Source organism: Hyla sarda, unplaced genomic scaffold (genome assembly GCF_029499605.1).
Source record: "Hyla sarda isolate aHylSar1 unplaced genomic scaffold, aHylSar1.hap1 scaffold_684, whole genome shotgun sequence".
NCBI classification, from domain to species: domain Eukaryota; kingdom Metazoa; phylum Chordata; class Amphibia; order Anura; family Hylidae; genus Hyla; species Hyla sarda.
In genome coordinates this window covers 62,075-83,887 of record NW_026610701.1, presented here as the reverse complement: position 1 = coordinate 83,887, position 21,813 = coordinate 62,075, and the positions used below count along the sequence as shown (strand labels likewise).

The 21,813-nt window shown below is 44.3% G+C and overlaps 1 protein-coding gene across 4 annotated transcripts in view; it reads left to right on the top strand.

Annotated features, from left to right (window-relative positions):
* The window catches only part of LOC130343458 (zinc finger protein OZF-like), a 78,707-nt gene that overhangs the window by 39,015 nt on the left and 17,879 nt on the right, over nt 1-21,813 (top strand). For all 4 annotated transcript variants that reach the window (XM_056554361.1, XM_056554363.1, XM_056554362.1 and 1 more), the window contains exons 2-6: nt 12,580-12,696; nt 12,786-12,959; nt 17,414-17,540; nt 17,658-17,755; nt 21,186-21,231. In XM_056554361.1, coding sequence (XP_056410336.1) covers nt 12,619-12,696; nt 12,786-12,959; nt 17,414-17,540; nt 17,658-17,755; nt 21,186-21,231 — 523 coding nt within the window. In that variant the 5' untranslated portion in view covers nt 12,580-12,618. The remainder of the gene's footprint in view (nt 1-12,579; nt 12,697-12,785; nt 12,960-17,413; nt 17,541-17,657; nt 17,756-21,185; nt 21,232-21,813) is intronic.

Here is a 21,813-nt window from a genome sequence, read left to right as displayed (position 1 = left end):
GGCGTAATGAAGAGATGACAGTGTAATAGAGACTGGGGGTGTAATAAAGAGATGACAGTGTAATAGAGACTGGGGGCGTAATGAAGAGATGACAGTGTAATAGAGACTGGGGGTGTAATGAAGAGATGACAGTGTAATAGGGACTGGGGGCGTAATGAAGAGATGACAGTGTAATAGAGACTGGGGGTGTAATGAAGAGATGACAGTGTAATAGAGACTGGGGGTGTAATGAAGAGATGACAGTGTAATAGAGACTGGGGTGTAATGAAGAGATGACAGTGTAATAGAGACTGGGGGTGTAATGAAGAGATGACTGTAATAGAGACTGGGGGTGTAATGAAGAGATGACAGTGTAATAGAGACTGGGGGTGTAATGAAGAGATGACAGTGTAATAGAGACTGGGGTGTAATGAAGAGATGACAGTGTAATAGAGACTGGGGGTGTAATGAAGAGATGACTGTAATAGAGACTGGGGGTGTAATGAAGAGATGACAGTGTAATAGAGACTGGGGTGTAATGAAGAGATGACAGTGTAATAGAGACTGGGGGTGTAATGAAGAGATGACAGTGTAATAGAGACTGGGGGTGTAATAAAGAGATGACAGTGTAATAGAGACTGGGGGTGTAATGAAGAGATGACAGTGTAATAGAGACTGGGGGTGTAATGAAGAGATGACAGTGTAACAGAGACTGGGGGTATAATGAAGGGATGGGAGGGTGTAATGAAGAGATGGGAGGGTGTAATACGGGGATGGAGGGGTGTAATGGAGAGACAACAGTGTAATAGGGACTGGGGGTGTATTGAAGAGATGGGGGGTGTAATGAAGAGATGGGGGGTGTAATGAAGAGATGGGAGGGTGTAATGAAGAGATGGGGGGGTGTAATGAAGAGTTGGTGTGTGTGCGTAATGAAGAGATGGGAGGGTGTAATGAAGAGATGGGAGGGTGTAATGAAGAGATGACAGTGTAATAGAGACTGGGGTGTAATGAAGAGATGGGGGTGTGTGTAATGAAGAGATGGGGGGTGGGTGTAATGAAGAGATGGGGGTAATGAAGAGATGGGGGGTGAGTGTAATGAAGAGATAGGGGGTGAGTGTAATGAAGAGATAGGGGGTGAGTGTAATGAAGAGATGGGGGTGAGTGTAATGAAGAGATGGGGGTGAGTGTAATGAAGAGATGGGGGTGAGTGTAATGAAGAGATGGGGGGTGAGTGTAATGAAGAGATGGGGGGTGAGTGTAATGAAGAGATGGGGGGTGAGTGTAATGAAGAGATGGGGGGTGAGTGTAATGAAGAGATGGGGGGTGGGTGTAATGAAGAGATGGGGGGTGGGTGTAATGAAGAGATGGGGGTGGGTGTAATGAAGAGATGGGGGTGGGTGTAATGAAGAGATGGGGGGGTGGGTGTAATGAAGAGATGGGGGGGGTGGGTGTAATGAAGAGATGGGGGGGGGTGGGTGTAATGAAGAGATGGGGGGGGTGGGTGTAATGAAGAGATGGGGGGGGGGTGGGTGTAATGAAGAGATGATGGGGGGGTGGGTGTAATGAAGAGATGGGAGGGTGTAATGAAGAGATGGGAGGGTGGGTGTAATGAAGAGATGGGGGTGTATTGAAGAGATGGGGGTGTATTGAAGAGATGGGGGTGTATGGAAGAGATGGGGGGTGGGGGTGTAATGAAGAGATGGGGGGTGGGTGTAATGAAGAGATGGGAGGGTGTGTGTAATGAATAGATGGGGGTGGGTGTAATGAAGAGATGGGGGGGTGTAATGAAGAGATGGGAGGGTGGGTGTAATGAAGAGATGGGGGTGTAATGAAGAGATGACAGTGTAATAGGGACTGGGGGTGTAATGAAGAGATGACAGTGTAATAGAGACTGGGGGTGTAATGAAGAGATGACAGTGTAATAGAGACTGGGGGTGTAATGAAGAGATGACAGTGTAATAGAGACTGGGGGTGTAATGAAGAGATGACAGTGTAATAGAGACTGGGGGTGTAATGAAGAGATGACAGTGTAATAGAGACTGGGGTGTAATGAAGAGATGACAGTGTAATAGAGACTGGGGTGTAATGAAGAGATGACAGTGTAATAGAGACTGGGGACGTAATGAAGAGATGACAGTGTAATAGAGACTGGGGGTGTAATGAAGAGATGGGGGTGTAATGAAGAGATGACAGTGTAATAGAGACTGGGGGTGTAATGAAGAGATGACTGTGTAATAGAGACTGGGGGTGTAATGAAGAGATGACAGTGTAATAGAGACTGGGGGTGTAATGAAGAGATGACAGTGTAATAGAGACTGGGGGTGTAATGAAGAGATGACTGTAATAGAGACTGGGGGTGTAATGAAGAGATGACAGTGTAATAGAGACTGGGGGTGTAATGAAGAGATGACAGTGTAATAGAGACTGGGGGTGTAATGAAGAGATGACAGTGTAATAGAGACTGGGGGTGTAATGAAGAGATGACAGTGTAATAGAGACTGGGGGTGTAATGAAGAGATGACAGTGTAATAGAGACTAGGGGTGTAATGAAGAGATGACAATGTAATAGGGACTGGGGGGTGTAATGAAGAGATGACAGTGTAATAGGGACTCGGGGTGTAATGAAGAGATGACAGTGTAATAGAGACTGGGGGTGTAATGAAGAGATGACAATGTAATAGAGACTGGGGGTGTAATGAAGAGATGACAGTGTAATAGAGACTGGGGGTGTAATGAAGAGATGACAATGTAATAGGGACTGGGGGGTGTAATGAAGAGATGACAGTGTAATAGGGACTGGGGGTGTAATGAAGAGATGACAGTGTAATAGAGACTGGGGGTGTAATGAAGAGATGACAGTGTAATAGAGACTGGGGTGTAATGAAGAGATGACAGTGTAATAGGGACTGAGGTGTAATGAAGAGATGACAGTGTAATAGGGACTGAGGTGTAATGAAGAGATGGGGGTGTAATAGAGACTGGGGGCGTAATGAAGAGATGACTGTAATAGAGACTGGGGGTGTAATGAAGAGATGACAGTGTAATAGAGACTGGGGGCGTAATGAAGAGATGACAGTGTAATAGAGACTGGGGGCGTAATAAAGAGATGACTGTAATAGAGACTGGGGGTGTAATAAAGAGATGACAGTGTAATAGAGACTGAGGTGTAATAAAGAGATGACTGTAATAGAGACTGGGGGTGTAATAAAGAGATGACAGTGTAATAGAGACTGAGGTGTAATAAAGAGATGACTATAATAGAGACTGGGGGTGTAATGAAGAGATGACAGTGTAATAGAGACTGGGGGTGTAATGAAGAGATGACAGTGTAATAGAGACTGGGGGTGTAATGAAGAGATGACAGTGTAATAGAGACTGGGGGTGTAATGAAGAGATGACAGTGTAATAGGGACTGGGGGTGTAATGAAGAGATGACTGTAATAGAGACTGGGGGTGTAATGAAGAGATGACAGTGTAATAGAGACTGGGGGTGTAATGAAGAGATGACAATGTAATAGAGACTGAGGTGTAATGAAGAGATGACAGTGTAATAGAGACTGGGGGTGTAATAAAGGGATGACAGTGTAATAGAGACTGGGGGTGTAATGAAGAGATGACTAATAGAGACTGAGGTGTAATGAAGAGATGACAGTGTAATAGAGACTGGGGGTGTAATAAAGAGATGACAGTGTAATAGAGACTGGGGGTGTAATGAAGAGATGACAGTGTAATAGAGACTGGGGGGTGTAATGAAGAGATGACTGTAATAGAGACTGGGGGTGTAATGAAGAGATGACAGTGTAATAGAGACTGGGGGTGTAATAAAGAGATGACTGTAATAGAGACTGGGGGTGTAATAAAGAGATGACAGTGTAATAGAGACTGAGGTGTAATAAAGAGATGACTGTAATAGAGACTGGGGGTGTAATGAAGAGATGACAGTGTAATAGAGACTGGGGGTGTAATGAAGAGATGACAGTGTAATAGAGACTGGGGGGTGTAATGAAGAGATGACAGTGTAATAGAGACTGGGGGGTGTAATGAAGAGATGACTGTAATAGAGACTGGGGGCGTAATGAAGAGATGACTGTAATAGAGACTGGGGGTGTAATAAAGAGATGACAGTGTAATAGAGACTGAGGTGTAATAAAGAGATGACTGTAATAGAGACTGGGGGTGTAATGAAGAGATGACAGTGTAATAGAGACTGGGGGCGTAATGAAGAGATGACAGTGTAATAGAGACTGGGGGTGTAATGAAGAGATGACAGTGTAATAGAGACTGGGGGTTTAATGAAGAAATGACAGTGTAATAGAGACTGGGGACGTAATGAAGAGATGACAGTGTAATAGAGACTGGGGGCGTAATGAAGAGATGACTGTAATAGAGACTGGGGGTGTAATGAAGAGATGACAGTGTAATAGAGACTGGGGGCGTAATGAAGAGATGACAGTGTAATAGAGACTGGGGGTGTAATGAAGAGATGACTGTAATAGAGACTGGGGGTGTAATGAAGAGATGACAGTGTAATAGAGACTGGGGGCGTAATGAAGAGATGACTGTAATAGAGACTGGGGGCATAATGAAGAGATGACAGTGTAATAGAGACTGGGGGTGTAATGAAGAGATGACAGTGTAATAGAGACTGGGGGTGTAATGAAGAGATGACAGTGTAATAGAGACTGGGGGTGTAATGAAGAGATGACAGTGTAATAGGGACTGGGGGCGTAATGAAGAGATGACAGTGTAATAGAGACTGGGGGTGTAATGAAGAGATGACAGTGTAATAGAGACTGGGGGTGTAATGAAGAGATGACAGTGTAATAGGTACTGGGGGTGTAATGAAGAGATGACAGTGTAATAGAGACTGGGGGTGTAATGAAGAGATGACAGTGTAATAGAGACTGGGGGTGTAATGAAGAGATGACAGTGTAATAGGGACTGGGGGTGTAATGAAGAGATGACAGTGTAATAGAGACTGGAGGCGTAATGAAGAGATGACAGTGTAATAGAGACTGGGGGTGTAATGAAGAGATGACAGTGTAATAGGGACTGAGGGTGTAATGAAGAGATGACAGTGTAATAGAGACTGGGGTGTAATGAAGAGATGACAGTGTAATAGGGACTGAGGTGTAATGAAGAGATGACAGTGTAATAGAGACTGGGGTGTAATGAAGAGATGACAGTGTAATAGGGACTGAGGTGTAATGAAGAGATGGGGGTGTAATAGAGACTGGGGGTGTAATGAAGAGATGACAGTGTAATAGAGACTGGGGGCGTAATGAAGAGATGACAGTGTAATAGAGACTGGGGTGTAATGAAGAGATGACAGTGTAATAGAGACTGGGGTGTAATGAAGAGATGACAGTGTAATAGGGACTGAGGTGTAATGAAGAGATGGGGGTGTAATAGAGACTGGGGGTGTAATGAAGAGATGACAGTGTAATAGAGACTGGGGGCGTAATGAAGAGATGACAGTGTAATAGAGACTGGGGGTGTAATGAAGAGATGACAGTGTAATAGAGACTGGGGGTGTAATGAAGAGATGACAGTGTAATAGAGACTGGGGGCGTAATAAAGAGATGACAGTGTAATAGGGACTGGGGGCGTAATGAAGAGATGGGGGTGTAATGAAGAGATGACAGTGTAATAGGGACTGGGGGCGTAATGAAGAGATGGGGGTGTAATAGAGACTGGGGGTGTAATGAAGAGATGACAGTGTAATAGAGACTGGGGGCGTAATAAAGAGATGACAGTGTAATAGAGACTGGGGGTGTAATGAAGAGATGACAATGTAATAGAGACTGGGGGTGTAATGAAGAGATGACAGTGTAATAGGGACTGGGGGTGTAATGAAGAGATGACAGTGTAATAGAGACTGGGGGTGTAATGAAGAGATGACAGTGTAATAGAGACTGGGGGTGTAATGAAGAGATGACAGTGTAATAGAGACTGGGGGTGTAATGAAGAGATGACAGTGTAATAGAGACTGGGGGGTGTAATGAAGAGATGACAGTGTAATAGAGACTGGGGGTGTAATGAAGAGATGACAGTGTAATAGAGACTGGGGGCGTAATGAAGAGATGACAGTGTAATAGAGACTGGGGGTGTAATGAAGAGATGACAGTGTAATAGAGACTGGGGGTGTAATGAAGAGATGACAGTGTAATAGGGACTGGGGGTGTAATGAAGAGATGACAATGTAATAGAGACTGGGGGTGTAATGAAGAGATGACAGTGTAATAGGGACTGGGGGTGTAATGAAGAGATGACAGTGTAATAGAGACTGGGGGTGTAATGAAGAGATGACAGTGTAATAGAGACTGGGGGTGTAATGAAGAGATGACAATGTAATAGAGACTGGGGGTGTAATGAAGAGATGACAGTGTAATAGAGACTGGGGGTGTAATGAAGAGATGACAATGTAATAGAGACTGGGGGTGTAATGAAGAGATGACAGTGTAATAGGGACTGGGGGTGTAATGAAGAGATGACAGTGTAATAGAGACTGGGGGTGTAATGAAGAGATGACAGTGTAATAGGGACTGGGGGTGTAATAAAGAGATGACAGTGTAATAGAGACTGGGGGTGTAATAAAGAGATGACAGTGTAATAGGGACTGGGGGTGTAATGAAGAGATGACAGTGTAATAGAGACTGGGGTGTAATGAAGAGATGACAGTGTAATAGAGACTGGGGGCGTAATGAAGAGATGACTGTAATAGAGACTGGGGGTGTAATGAAGAGATGACAGTGTAATAGAGACTGGGGGTGTAATGAAGAGATGACAGTGTAATAGGGACTGGGGGTGTAATGAAGAGATGACAGTGTAATAGAGACTGGGGGTGTAATGAAGAGATGACAGTGTAATAGAGACTGGGGGCGTAATAAAGAGATGACAGTGTAATAGAGACTGGGGGCGTAATGAAGAGATGACAATGTAATAGAGACTGGGGGTGTAATGAAGAGATGACAATGTAATAGAGACTGGGGTGTAATGAAGAGATGACAGTGTAATAGGGACTGGGGGTGTAATGAAGAGATGACAGTGTAATAGGGACTGGGGGTGTAATGAAGAGATGACAGTGTAATAGAGACTGGGGGTGTAATGAAGAGATGACAGTGTAATAGAGACTGGGGGTGTAATGAAGAGATGACAGTGTAATAGAGACTGGGGGCGTAATGAAGAGATGACAGTGTAATAGAGACTGGGGTGTAATGAAGAGATGACAGTGTAATAGAGACTGGGGGTGTAATGAAGAGATGACAGTGTAATAGAGACTGGGGGCGTAATGAAGAGATGACAGTGTAATAGAGACTGGGGGTGTAATGAAGAGATGACAGTGTAATAGAGACTGGGGGCGTAATGAAGAGATGACAGTGTAATAGAGACTGGGGGTGTAATGAAGAGATGACAGTGTAATAGAGACTGGGGGTGTAATGAAGAGATGACAGTGTAATAGAGACTGGGGGCGTAATGAAGAGATGACAGTGTAATAGAGACTGGGGGTGTAATGAAGAGATGACAGTGTAATAGAGACTGGGGGTGTAATGAAGAGATGACAGTGTAATAGAGACTGGGGGTGTAATGAAGAGATGACAGTGTAATAGAGACTGGGGGGTGTAATGAAGAGATGACAGTGTAATAGAGACTGGGGGGTGTAATGAAGAGATGACTGTAATAGAGACTGGGGGCGTAATGAAGAGATGACTGTAATAGAGACTGGGGGTGTAATAAAGAGATGACAGTGTAATAGAGACTGAGGTGTAATAAAGAGATGACTGTAATAGAGACTGGGGGTGTAATGAAGAGATGACAGTGTAATAGAGACTGGGGGCGTAATGAAGAGATGACAGTGTAATAGAGACTGGGGGCGTAATGAAGAAATGACAGTGTAATAGAGACTGGGGACGTAATGAAGAGATGACAGTGTAATAGAGACTGGGGGCGTAATGAAGAGATGACAATGTAATAGAGACTGGGGTGTGTAATGAAGAGATGACAGTGTAATAGAGACTGGGGGTGTAATGAAGAGATGACAGTGTAATAGAGACTGGGGGCGTAATGAAGAGATGACAGTGTAATAGAGACTGGGGGCGTAATGAAGAGATGACAGTGTAATAGAGACTGGGGGTGTAATGAAGAGATGACAGTGTAATAGGGACTGGGGGCGTAATGAAGAGATGACAGTGTAATAGAGACTGGGGGTGTAATGAAGAGATGACAGTGTAATAGAGACTGGGGGTGTAATGAAGAGATGACAGTGTAATAGGGACTGGGGGTGTAATGAAGAGATGACAGTGTAATAGGGACTGGGGGTGTAATGAAGAGATGACAGTGTAATAGAGACTGGGGGTGTAATGAAGAGATGACAGTGTAATAGAGACTGGGGGTGTAATGAAGAGATGACAGTGTAATAGGGACTGGGGGTGTAATGAAGAGATGACAGTGTAATAGAGACTGGAGGCGTAATGAAGAGATGACAATGTAATAGAGACTGGGGGTGTAATAAAGAGATGACAGTGTAATAGAGACTGGGGGTGTAATGAAGAGATGACAGTGTAATAGAGACTGGGGGTGTAATGAAGAGATGACAGTGTAATAGGGACTGGGGGCGTAATGAAGAGATGACAGTGTAATAGAGACTGGGGGCGTAATGAAGAGATGACAGTGTAATAGAGACTGGGGGCGTAATGAAGAGATGACAGTGTAATAGAGACTGGGGGCGTAATGAAGAGATGACAGTGTAATAGAGACTGGGGGTGTAATGAAGAGATGACAGTGTAATAGAGACTGGGGGTGTAATGAAGAGATGACAGTGTAATAGAGACTGGGGTGTAATGAAGAGATGACAGTGTAATAGAGACTGGGGGTGTAATGAAGAGATGACTGTAATAGAGACTGGGGGTGTAATGAAGAGATGACAGTGTAATAGAGACTGGGGGTGTAATGAAGAGATGACAGTGTAATAGAGACTGGGGGTGTAATGAAGAGATGACAGTGTAATAGAGACTGGGGGTGTAATGAAGAGATGACAGTGTAATAGAGACTGGGGGTGTAATGAAGAGATGACAGTGTAATAGGGACTGGGGGTGTAATGAAGAGATGACAGTGTAATAGAGACTGGGGGTGTAATGAAGAGATGACTGTAATAGAGACTGGGGGTGTAATGAAGAGATGACAGTGTAATAGGGACTGGGGGCGTAATGAAGAGATGACAGTGTAATAGAGACTGGGGGCGTAATAAAGAGATGACAGTGTAATAGAGACTGGGGGTGTAATGAAGAGATGACAGTGTAATAGAGACTGGGGGTGTAATGAAGAGATGACAGTGTAATAGAGACTGGGGGTGTAATGAAGAGATGACAGTGTAATAGGGACTGGGGGTGTAATGAAGAGATGACAGTGTAATAGAGACTGGGGTGTAATGAAGAGATGACAGTGTAATAGAGACTGGGGGTGTAATGAAGAGATGACAGTGTAATAGAGACTGGGGGTGTAATGAAGAGATGACAGTGTAATAGGGACTGGGGGTGTAATGAAGAGATGACAGTGTAATAGGGACTGGGGGCGTAATGAAGAGATGACAGTGTAATAGAGACTGGGGGTGTAATGAAGAGATGACAGTGTAATAGAGACTGGGGGTGTAATAAAGAGATGACATTGTAATAGAGACTGGGGGTGTAATGAAGAGATGACAGTGTAATAGAGACTGGGGTGTAATGAAGAGATGACAGTGTAATAGAGACTGGGGTGTAATGAAGAGATGACAGTGTAATAGAGACTGGGGGTGTAATGAAGAGATGGGGGTGTAATAGAGACTGGGGGTGTAATGAAGAGATGACAGTGTAACAGAGACTGGGGGTGTAATGTAGAGTTGGTGTGTGTGCATAATGAAGAGATGAGATGACTGTGTAATAGAGACTGGGGGTATAATGAAGGGATGGGAGGGTGTAATGAAGAGATGGGAGGGTGTAATACGGGGATGGAGGGGTGTAATGGAGAGACAACAGTGTAATAGGGACTGGGGGTGTATTGAAGAGATGGGGGGTGTAATGAAGAGATGGGAGGGTGTAATGAAGAGTTGGTGTGTGTGCGTAATGAAGAGATGGGAGGGTGTAATGAAGAGATGGGGGGGTGTAATGAAGAGATGGGAGGGTGTAATGAAGAGATGGGGGGGTGTAATGAAGAGTTGGTGTGTGTGCGTAATGAAGAGATGGGAGGGTGTAATGAAGAGATGGGGGTGTGTGTAATGAAGAGATGGGGGGTGGGTGTAATGAAGAGATGGGGGTAATGAAGAGATGGGGGGTGAGTGTAATGAAGAGATGGGGGTGAGTGTAATGAAGAGATGGGGGGTGAGTGTAATGAAGAGATGGGGGGTGAGTGTAATGAAGAGATGGGGGATGAGTGTAATGAAGAGATGGGGGGTGAGTGTAATGAAGAGATGGGGGGTGAGTGTAATGAAGAGATGGGGGGTGAGTGTAATGAAGAGATGGGGGGTGGGTGTAATGAAGAGATGGGGGGTGGGTGTAATGAAGAGATGGGGGTGGGTGTAATGAAGAGATGGGGGGGGTGGGTGTAATGAAGAGATGGGGGGGGTGGGTGTAATGAAGAGATGGGGGGGGGGTGTAATGAAGAGATGATGGGGGGGTGGGTGTAATGAAGAGATGGGAGGGTGTAATGAAGAGATGGGAGGGTGGGTGTAATGAATAGATGGGGGTGGGTGTAATGAAGAGATGATGGGGGGTGGGTGTAATGAAGAGATGGGGGGGTGTAATGAAGAGATGGGAGGGTGGGTGTAATGAAGAGATGGGGGTGTATTGAAGAGATGGGGGTGTATTGAAGAGATGGGGGTGTAATGAAGAGATGGGGGGTGGGGGTGTAATGAAGAGATGGGGGTGGGTGTAATGAAGAGATGGGGGGTGGGTGTAATGAAGAGATGATGGGGGGTGGGTGTAATGAAGAGATGGGAGGGTGGGTGTAATGAATAGATGGGGGTGGGTGTAATGAAGAGATGGGGGGTGTAATGAAGAGATGGGAGGGTGGGTGTAATGAAGAGATGGGGGTGTAATGAAGAGATGGGGGGTGTAATGAAGAGATGGGAGGGTGGGTGTAATGAAAAGATGGGGGTGTAATGAAGAGATGACAGTGTAATAGAGACTGGGGTGTTATGAAGAGATGGGAGGGTGTAATGAAGAGATGGGAGGGTGTAATGAAGAGATGGGGGGCTGTAATGACGAGATGGGGGCTGTAATGAAGAGATGGGGGGTGTAATGAAGAAATGGGGGGTGTAATGAAGAGATGGGGGCTGTAATGAAGAGATGGGGGGGTGTAATGAAGAGATGGGGGGTGTAATGAAGAGATGGGGGGTGTAATGAAGAGATGGGGGGTGTAATGAAGAGATGGGGGGTGTAATGAAGAGATGGGGGTGTAATGAAGAGATGGGGGTGTAATGTAGAGATCGTGGGGTGTAATGAAGAGATGGGGGTGTAATGTAGAGATGGGGGGTGTAATGTAGAGATGGGGGGTGTAATGAAGAGATGGGGGGTGTAATGTAGAGATGGGGGGTGTAATGTAGAGATGGGGGGTGCAATGAAGAGATGGGGGGTGTAATGAAGAGATGGGGGTGGGTTTAATGAAGAGAGGGGGTTAGGTGTAATGAAGAGAGGGGGGTGGGTGTAATGAAGAGATGGGGGGTGTAATGAAGAGATGGGGAGTGGGTGTAATGAAGAGATGGGGGGTGGGTGTAATGAAGAGATGGGGGGGTGGGTTTAATGAAGAGATGGGGGTTTAAGGAAGGGGCCACCTGTGTCTGGATGGTGGACAAGAAAACTGTGGGAACTGCTCGTTAGCAGATCAGTCCATCCTCTCTACTGGGGATTTTCTGGACCGTCCGGAGCCTATCCGCCATGTGTGTCCTCTCTTGAAGACAGCTCCGTCTGACTAGCCTAGACGGAGGACAATTCCTCACAATGACCATCCTGCTTCTCTCACCCATTGATCCTCCCTCTAAAAGATTTATCAAAACCTGTGTAGGGGAAGATGGCGCAGTTGTCCGTTGCCGATTGCTTCTTTAATTTCTGAAAAATTTCTGTGAAAAATGAAAGAAACAATCTGGTTGGTTGCTATGGGCAACTGCACCAGTCTTTTTCTTATTATCACTGATCTGTCACCAAGAGGTACACTACCCAAAAGTAGCTTCTGAGAGCTTTTTTTTAATTGGGCAGGGGAGAATGAAGAGCTTTTACTTCCTTTCGTGGCAATACCTGTGTATAGTCAGACTCCACTTATAATTCTTACCTGTCTTCCTGAGACATCACAGCATGACGAGTTGTACAGCAGTCAGACATTGCTATCTGGGTTTGCTTTTAGTTTATTTGAAGAGAGAAGAAAGGAAAGGGGAACATGATGAAAATGTTTATTTTTTACACTCTCTCTTTTATGCATTGCACCTAAACCTAAAATGTGACCCACTAAGAGGGAGGAAATGCTTGTGACTATTATGTTCAGCAGTCTGGTATATGTCACCGCTGTCATCTGTTATGACTTGTCCTTCTCCCACATGGGATTTTCCTTCCAATCCTCCTTGTTGTCCCTCAGGTTCCTTAGATATAGGACTCTCATAGCTAAAGTCTGAAGATGATGGAGGACAGAGACCACATAGCTGCCCGAATACTGGACCTCACCATAGAGATCATCTACTGGATATCTGGAGAGGTGAGGGCCACACATGACATCCCTCTTCTCTCTAATAATAATACAGGGGAATTACTTATATGTACTGATCATTGTCTCCCCTTACACAGGATTACACAATAGTAAAAAAGACATTGGGGAGCTGTGTGGCCACCAGCAGCCATGTCCATGAGTCAGGAGAATGGACCCAGTTTTCCATCATGGAGCCTCCACCTCACTCATTGATACATGAGGAGAAGATCCTAGAACTCACCCACAGGATCACTGAGCTGCTGACTGGAGAGGTGACACTGCTGGGACATTATACAGTAATGGAGGGGTCTGGTGATGACTAGAGAGGTGACACTGCTGGGACATTATACAGTAATGGAGGGGTCTGGTGATGACGGGAGAGGTGACACTGCTGGGACATTATACAGTAATGGAGGGGTCTGGTGATGGTTAGAGAGGTGACACTGCTGGGACATTATACAGTAATGGAGGGATCTGGTGATGACTGGAGAGGTGACACTGCTGGGACATTATACAGTAATGGAGGGGTCTGGTGATGACTGGAGAGGTGACACTGCTGGGACATTATACAGTAATGGAGGGGTCAGGTGATGAGAGGTGACACTTCTGGGACATTATACAGTAATGGAGGGGTCTGGTGATGACTGGAGAGGTGACACTGCTGGGACATTATACAGTAATGGAGGGGTCTGGTGATGACTAGAGAGGTGACACTGCTGGGACATTATACAGTAATGGAGGGGTCTGGTGATGACGGGAGAGGTGACACTGCTGGGACATTATACAGTAATGGAGGGGTCTGGTGATGGTTAGAGAGGTGACACTGCTGGGACATTATACAGTAATGGAGGGGTCTGGTGATGACTGGAGAGGTGACACTGCTGGGACATTATACAGTAATGGAGGGGTCTGGTGATGACTGGAGAGGTGACACTGCTGGGACATTATACAGTAATGGAGGGGTCTGGTGATGACTAGAGAGGTGACACTGCTGGGACATTATACAGTAATGGAGGGGTCTGGTGATGACTGGAGAGGTGACACTGCTGGGACATTATACAGTAATGGAGGGGTCTGGTGATGACTGGAGAGGTGACCCTGCTGGGACATTATACAGTAATGGAGGGGTCTGGTGATGACTGGAGAGGTGACACTGCTGGGACATTATACAGTAATGGAGGGGTCTGGTGATTAGAGAGGTGACCCTGCTGGGACATTATACAGTAATGGAGGGGTCTGGTGATGACTGGAGAGGTGACACTGCTGGGACATTATACAGTAATGGAGGGGTCTGGTGATCATTAGAGAGGTGACACTGCTGGGACATTATACAGTAATGGAGGGGTCTGGTGATGATTAGAGAGGTGACACTGCTGGGACATTATACAGTAATGGAGGGGTCTGGTGATGACTGGAGAGGTGACACTGCTGGGACATTATACAGTAATGGAGGGGTCTCGTGATGACTGGAGAGGTGACACTGCTGGGACATTATACAGTAATGGAGGGGTCTGGTGATGATTAGAGAGGTGACACTGCTGGGACATTATACAGTAATGGAGGGATCTGGTGATGACGGGAGAGGTGACACTGCTGGGACATTATACAGTAATGGAGGGATCTGGTGATGACTGGAGAGGTGACACTGCTTGGACATTATACAGTAATGGAGGGGTCTGGTGATGACGGGAGAGGTGACACTGCTGGGACATTATACAGTAATGGAGGGGTCTGGTGATGATTAGAGAGGTGACACTGCTTGGACATTATACAGTAATGGAGGGGTCTGGTGATGACGGGAGAGGTGACACTGCTGGGACATTATACAGTAATGGAGGGGTCTGGTGATGACTGGAGAGGTGACACTGCTGGGACATTATACAGTAATGGAGGGGTCTGGTGATGATTAGAGAGGTGACACTGCTGGGACATTATACAGTAATGGAGGGGTCTGGTGATGACGGGAGAGGTGACACTGCTGGGACATTATACAGTAATGGAGGGGTCCGGTAATAGAGAGGTGACACTGCTGAGACATTATACAGTAATGGAGGGGTCTGGTGATGACGGGAGAGGTGACACTTCTGGGACATTATACAGTAATGGAGGGGTCTGGTGATGACGGGAGAGGTGACACTTCTGGGACATTATACAGTAATGGAGGTGTCTGGTGATGATTAGAGAGGTGACACTGCTGGGACATTATACAGTAATGGAGGGGTCTGGTGATGACTGGAGAGGTGACACTGCTGGGACATTATACAGTAATGGAGGGGTCTGGTGATGACTGGAGAGGTGACACTGCTGGGACATTATACAGTAATGGAGGGGTCTGGTGATGACTGGAGAGGTGACACTGCTGGGACATTATACAGTAATGGAGGGGTCGGGTGATGATTAGAGAGGTGACACTGCTGAGACATTATACAGTAATGGAGGGGTCTGGTGATGACTGGAGAGGTGACACTGCTGGGACATTATACAGTAATGGAGGGGTCTGGTGAAGACTGGAGAGGTGACACTGCTAGGACATTATACAGTAATGGAGGGGTCTGGTGATGACTGGAGAGGTGACACTGCTGGGACATTATACAGTAATGGAGGGGTCTGGTGATGACTGGAGAGGTGACACTGCTGGGACATTATACAATAATGGAGAGTTCTGGTGATGATTAGAGAGGTGACCCTGCTGGGACATTATACAGTAATGGAGGGGTCTGGTGAAGACTGGAGAGGTGACACTGCTAGGACATTATACAGTAATGGAGGGGTCTGGTGATGACTGGAGAGGTGACACTGCTGGGACATTATACAGTAATGGAGGGGTCGGGTGATGATTAGAGAGGTGACACTGCTGAGACATTATACAGTAATGGAGGGGTCTGGTGATGACTGGAGAGGTGACACTGCTGGGACATTATACAGTAATGGAGGGGTCTGGTGAAGACTGGAGAGGTGACACTGCTAGGACATTATACAGTAATGGAGGGGTCTGGTGATGACTGGAGAGGTGACACTGCTGGGACATTATACAATAATGGAGAGTTCTGGTGATGATTAGAGAGGTGACCCTGCTGGGACATTATACAGTAATGGAGGGGTCTGGTGATGACTGGAGAGGTGACACTGCTGGGACATTATACAGTAATGGAGGGGTCTGGTGATGACTGGAGAGGTGACACTGCTGGGACATTATACAGTAATGGAGGGGTCTGGTGATGATTAGAGAGGTGACCCTGCTGGGACATTATACAGTAATGGAGGGGTCTGGTGATGACTGGAGAGGTGACACTGCTGGGACATTATACAGTAATGGAGGGGTCTGGTGATGACTGGAGAGGTGACACTGCTGGGACATTATACAGTAATGGAGGGGTCTGGTGATGACTGGAGAGGTGACACTGCTGGGACATTATACAGTAATGGAGGGGTCTGGTGATGACTGGAGAGGTGACACTGCTGGGACATTATACAGTAATGGAGGGGTCTGGTGATCATTAGAGAGGTGACCCTGCTGGGACATTATACAGTAATGGAGGGGTCTGGTGATGACTGGAGAGGTGACACTGCTGGGACATTATACAGTAATGGAGGGGTCTGGTGATCATTAGAGAGGTGACACTGCTGGGACATTATACAGTAATGGAGGGGTCTGGTGATGACTGGAGAGGTGACACTGCTGGGACATTATACAATAATGGAGGGGTATGGTGATGACTGGAGAGGTGACACTGCTGGGACATTATACAGTAATGGAGGGGTCTGGTGATGACCGGAGAGGTGACACTGCTGGGTCATTATACAGTAATGGAGGGGTCTGGTGATGACCGGAGAGGTGACACTGCTGGGACATTATACAGTAATGGAGGGGTCTGATGATGATTAGAGAGGTGACACTGCTGGGACATTATACAGTAATGGAGGGGTCTGGTGATGACCGGAGAGGTGACACTGCTGGGACATTATACAGTAATGGAGGGGTCTGGTGATGATTAGAGAGGTGACACTGCTGGGACATTATACAGTAATGGAGGGGTCTGGTGATGATTAGAGAGGTGACCCTGCTGGGACATTATACAGTAATGGAGGGGTCTGGTGATGATTAGAGAGGTGACACTGCTGGGACATTATACAGTAATGGAGGGGTCTGGTGGTGATTAGAGAGGTGACACTGCTGGGACATTATACAGTAATGGAGGGGTCTGGTGGTGATTAGAGAGGTGACACTGCTGGGACATTATACAGTAATGGAGGGGTCTAGTGATGACTGGAGAGGTGACACTGCTGGGACATTATACAGTAATGGAGGGGTCTGGTGATCATTAGAGAGGTGACACTGCTGGGACATTATACAGTAATGGAGGGGTCTGGTGATGATTAGAGAGGTGACACTGCTGGAACATTATACAGTAATGGAGGGGTCTGGTGATCATTAGAGAGGTGACACTGCTGGGACATTATACAGTAATGGAGGGGTCTGGTGATGACTGGAGAGGTGACACTGCTGGGACATTATACAGTAATGGAGGGGTCTGGTGATGATTAGAGAGGTGACACTGCTGGAACATTATACAGTAATGGAGGGGTCTGGTGATGATTAGAGAGGTGACACTGCTGGGACATTATACAGTAATGGAGGGGTCTGGTGATGATTAGAGAGGTGACACTGCTGGGACATTATACAGTAATGGAGGGGTCTGGTGATGACGGTATCATTGTGTGTCAGGTTCCTATAAGGTGTCAGGATGTGGCGGTCTATTTCTCCATGGAGGAGTGGGAGTATGTAGAAGGACACAAGGATCTGTACCAGGACATAGTCATGATGGAGGATCACCGGCCCCTCACATCACAAGGTAAGAGGAAACATTTCGGATTGTAGAGGAAATATGGGGTGAGGGTCACCTAGATTCCCCCATCATCTGATCCACACATATAAACAATGGATTAAGTCACTGTGTTATTTCCTATAGATTTGTTCAGTCAGAGAAGTCCCTCAGAGAGAAGTCCCAGTGCTCAGTATTACCAGGACTGTCCGGAGGAGAATCAGAATGTCCCATTGGATAATCAGGTAGAGGAGATTTCCCTAAACTCTCTATAAATTGATGTAAAGAAGGTCTCTACTAGACATCTCCAGCAGCAGTGGAGTGTGCGCTCTATGTCTGGCAAAGCCAGTGTGCTGCTTTATAAAAGGGAATCTGTCAGCTGAATCTGCTGCTAGGAGCTGTAGATATGATTGGATATATGTTATGGTATAAGAGATGTAGATATGATTGGATGGATGTTATGGTATAAGAGATGTAGATATGATTGGATATATGTTATGGTATAATATCTGTAGATATGATTGGATATATGTTATGGTATAATATCTGTAGATATGATTGGATATATGTTATGGTATAAGAGATGTAGATATGATTGGATGGATGTTATGGTATAAGAGATGTAGATATGATTGGATATATGTTATGGTATAAGAGATGTAGATATGATTGGATATATGTTATGGTATAAGAGATGTAGATATGATTGGATGGATGTTATGGTATAATATCTGTAGATATGATTGGATATATGTTATGGTATAAGAGCTGTAGATATGATTGGATATATGTTATGGTATAAGAGCTGTAGATCTGATTGGATATATGTTATGGTATAAGAGATGTAGATATGATTGGATATATGTTATGGTATAATATCTGTAGATATGATTGGATATATGTTATGGTATAAGAGATGTAGATATGATTGGATATATGTTATGGTATAAGAGCTGTAGATATGATTGGATATATGTTATGGTATAAGAGATGTAGATATGATTGGATATATGTTATGGTATAATATCTGTAGATATGATTGGATGGATGTTATGGTATAATATCTGTAGATATGATTGGATATATGTTATGGTATAAGATGTAGATATGATTGGATATATGTTATGGTGTTAGAGCTGTAGATATGATTGGATATATGTTATGGTATAATATCTGTAGATATGATTGGATATATGTTATGGTATAAGAGATGTAGATATGATTGGATATATGTTATGGTATAATATCTGTAGATATGATTGGATATATGTTATGGTATAATATCTGTAGATATGATTGGATATATGTTATGGTGTTAGAGCTGTAGATATGATTGGATATATTTTATGGTGTTAGAGCTGTAGATATGATTGGATATATGTTATGGTGTTAGAGCTGTAGATATGATTGGATAGATGTTATGGTATAAGAGATGTAGATCTGATTGGATGGATGTTATGGTATAAGAGATGTAGATATGATTGGATATATGTTATGGTATAATATCTGTAGATATGATTGGATATATGTTATGGTGTTAGAGCTGTAGATATGATTGGATATATGTTATGGTGTTAGATCTGTAGATATGATTGGATATATGTTATGGTATAAGATGTAGATATGATTGGATATATGTTATGGTATAAGATGTAGATATGATTGGATATATGTTATGGTATAATATCTGTAGATATGGTTGGATATATGTTATGGTGTTAGAGCTGTAGATATGATTGGATATATGTTATGGTGTAAGAGCTGTAGATATGATTGGATAGATGTTATGGTATAAGAGCTGTAGATATGATTGGATAGATGTTATGGTATAAGATCTGTAGATATGGTTGGATAGATGTTATGGTATAAGAGCTGTAGATATGGTTGGATAGATGTTATGGCTGGTTAGATGTAACGGTTGGATAGATGTAACGGTTGGATAGATGTAACGGTTGGATAGATGTAACGGTTGGATAGATGTAACGGTTGGATAGATGTAACGGTTGGATAGATGTAACGGTTGGATAGATGTAACGGTTGGATAGATGTAACGGTTGGATAGATGTAACGGTTGGATAGATGTAACGGTTGGATAGATGTAACGGTTGGATAGATGTAACGGTTGGATAGATGTAACGGTTGGATAGATGTAACGGTTGGATAGATGTAACGGTTGGATAGATGTAACGGTTGGATAGATGTAACGGTTGGATAGATGTAACGGTTGGATAGATGTAACGGTTGGATAGATGTAACGGTTGGATAGATGTAACGGTTGGATAGATGTAACGGTTGGATAGATGTAACGGTTGGATAGATGTAACGGTTGGATAGATGTAACGGTTGGATAGATGTAACGGTTGGATAGATGTAACGGTTGGATAGATGTAACGGTTGGATAGATGTAACGGTTGGATAGATGTAACGGTTGGATAGATGTAACGGTTGGATAGATGTAACGGTTGGATAGATGTAACGGTTGGATAGATGTAACGGTTGGATAGATGTAACGGTTGGATAGATGTAACGGTTGGATAGATGTAACGGTTGGATAGATGTAACGGTTGGATAGATGTAACGGTTGGATAGATGTAACGGTTGGTTAGATGTAACGGTTGGTTAGATGTAACGGTTGGTTAGATGTAACGGTTGGATAGATGTAACGGTTGGATAGATGTTACGGCTGGTTAGATGTTACGGCTGGTTAGATGTAACGGCTGGTTAGATGTAACGGTTGGCTAGATGTAACGGTTGGCTAGATGTAACGGTTGGCTAGATGTAACGGTTGGCTAGATGTAACGGTTGGCTAGATGTAACGGTTGGCTAGATGTAACGGTTGGCTAGATGTAACGGTTGGCTAGATGTAACGGTTGGCTAGATGTAACGGTTGGCTAGATGTAACGGTTGGCTAGATGTAACGGTTGGCTAGATGTAACGGTTGGCTAGATGTAACGGTTGGCTAGATGTAACGGTTGGCTAGATGTAACGGTTGGCTAGATGTAACGGTTGGCTAGATGTAACGGTTGGCTAGATGTAACGGTTGGCTAGATGTAACGGTTGGCTAGATGTAACGGTTGGCTAGATGTAACGGTTGGTTAGATGTAACGGTTGGTTAGATGTAACGGTTGGTTAGATGTAACGGTTGGATAGATGTAACGGTTGGATAGATGTAACGGTTGGATAGATGTAACGGTTGGATAGATGTAACGGTTGGATAGATGTAACGGTTGGTTAGATGTAACGGTTGGTTAGATGTAACGGTTGGATAGATGTAACGGTTGGATAGATGTAACGGTTGGATAGATGTAACGGTTGGATAGATGTAACGGTTGGATAGATGTAACGGTTGGATAGATGTAACGGTTGGATAGATGTAACGGTTGGATAGATGTAACGGTTGGTTAGATGTTATGCCTGATACACCGCCTCACTCATCCTTACCCCCCACCTTGATTCATGAACACGATGATAAAATGTGCCAGGCTGTATAATGGTGACCCTGAGACTACAGTCACGTCGCCCACTAGATGCACCAGAGAAATCTTCAGTAGATGCGGACGGGGTAGATCTGCACCTCCTTCCTCTCCGCACAGACCTCACCCTATATAGGGGAAATAAAGGATAAACCAGAGTTGTTTCCTTTTGTCTTATCTTCTCTGTGTGGGATTTTTGCAGGGAAGTGATGGTGAAACGAGTGGACTCGATAATCCCACAGTGTCTGGTAAGAGTCTTCCGTAAATCCTTCCATGGTTATTCTTCTATAAATCCTTCTATGGTTATTCTATATAAATCCTTCCATGGTTATTCTTCTATAAATCCTTCCATGGTTATCCTTCTATAAATCCTTCGATGGTTATTCTATATAAATCTTTTCATTGTTATTCTTCTACATATACTTCCATGGTTATTCTTCTATAAATCCTTCCATGGTTATTCTTCTATAAATCCTTCTATGGTTATTCTATATAAATCTTTTCATTGTTATTCTTCTACAAATCCTTCCATGATTATTCTTCTATAAATCATTTCATGGTTTTTCTTCTATAAATCCTTCCATGGTTATTCTTCTATAAATCCTTCTATGGTTATTCTATATAAATCTTTTCATTGTTATTCTTCTACAAATCCTTCCATGATTATTCTTCTATAAATCTTTTCATTGTTATTCTTCTATAAATCCTTCTATGGTTATTCTATATAAATCTTTTCATTGTTATTCTTCTACATATACTTCCATGGTTATTCTTCTATAAATCCTTCTATGGTTATTCTATATAAATCTTTTCATTGTTATTCTTCTACA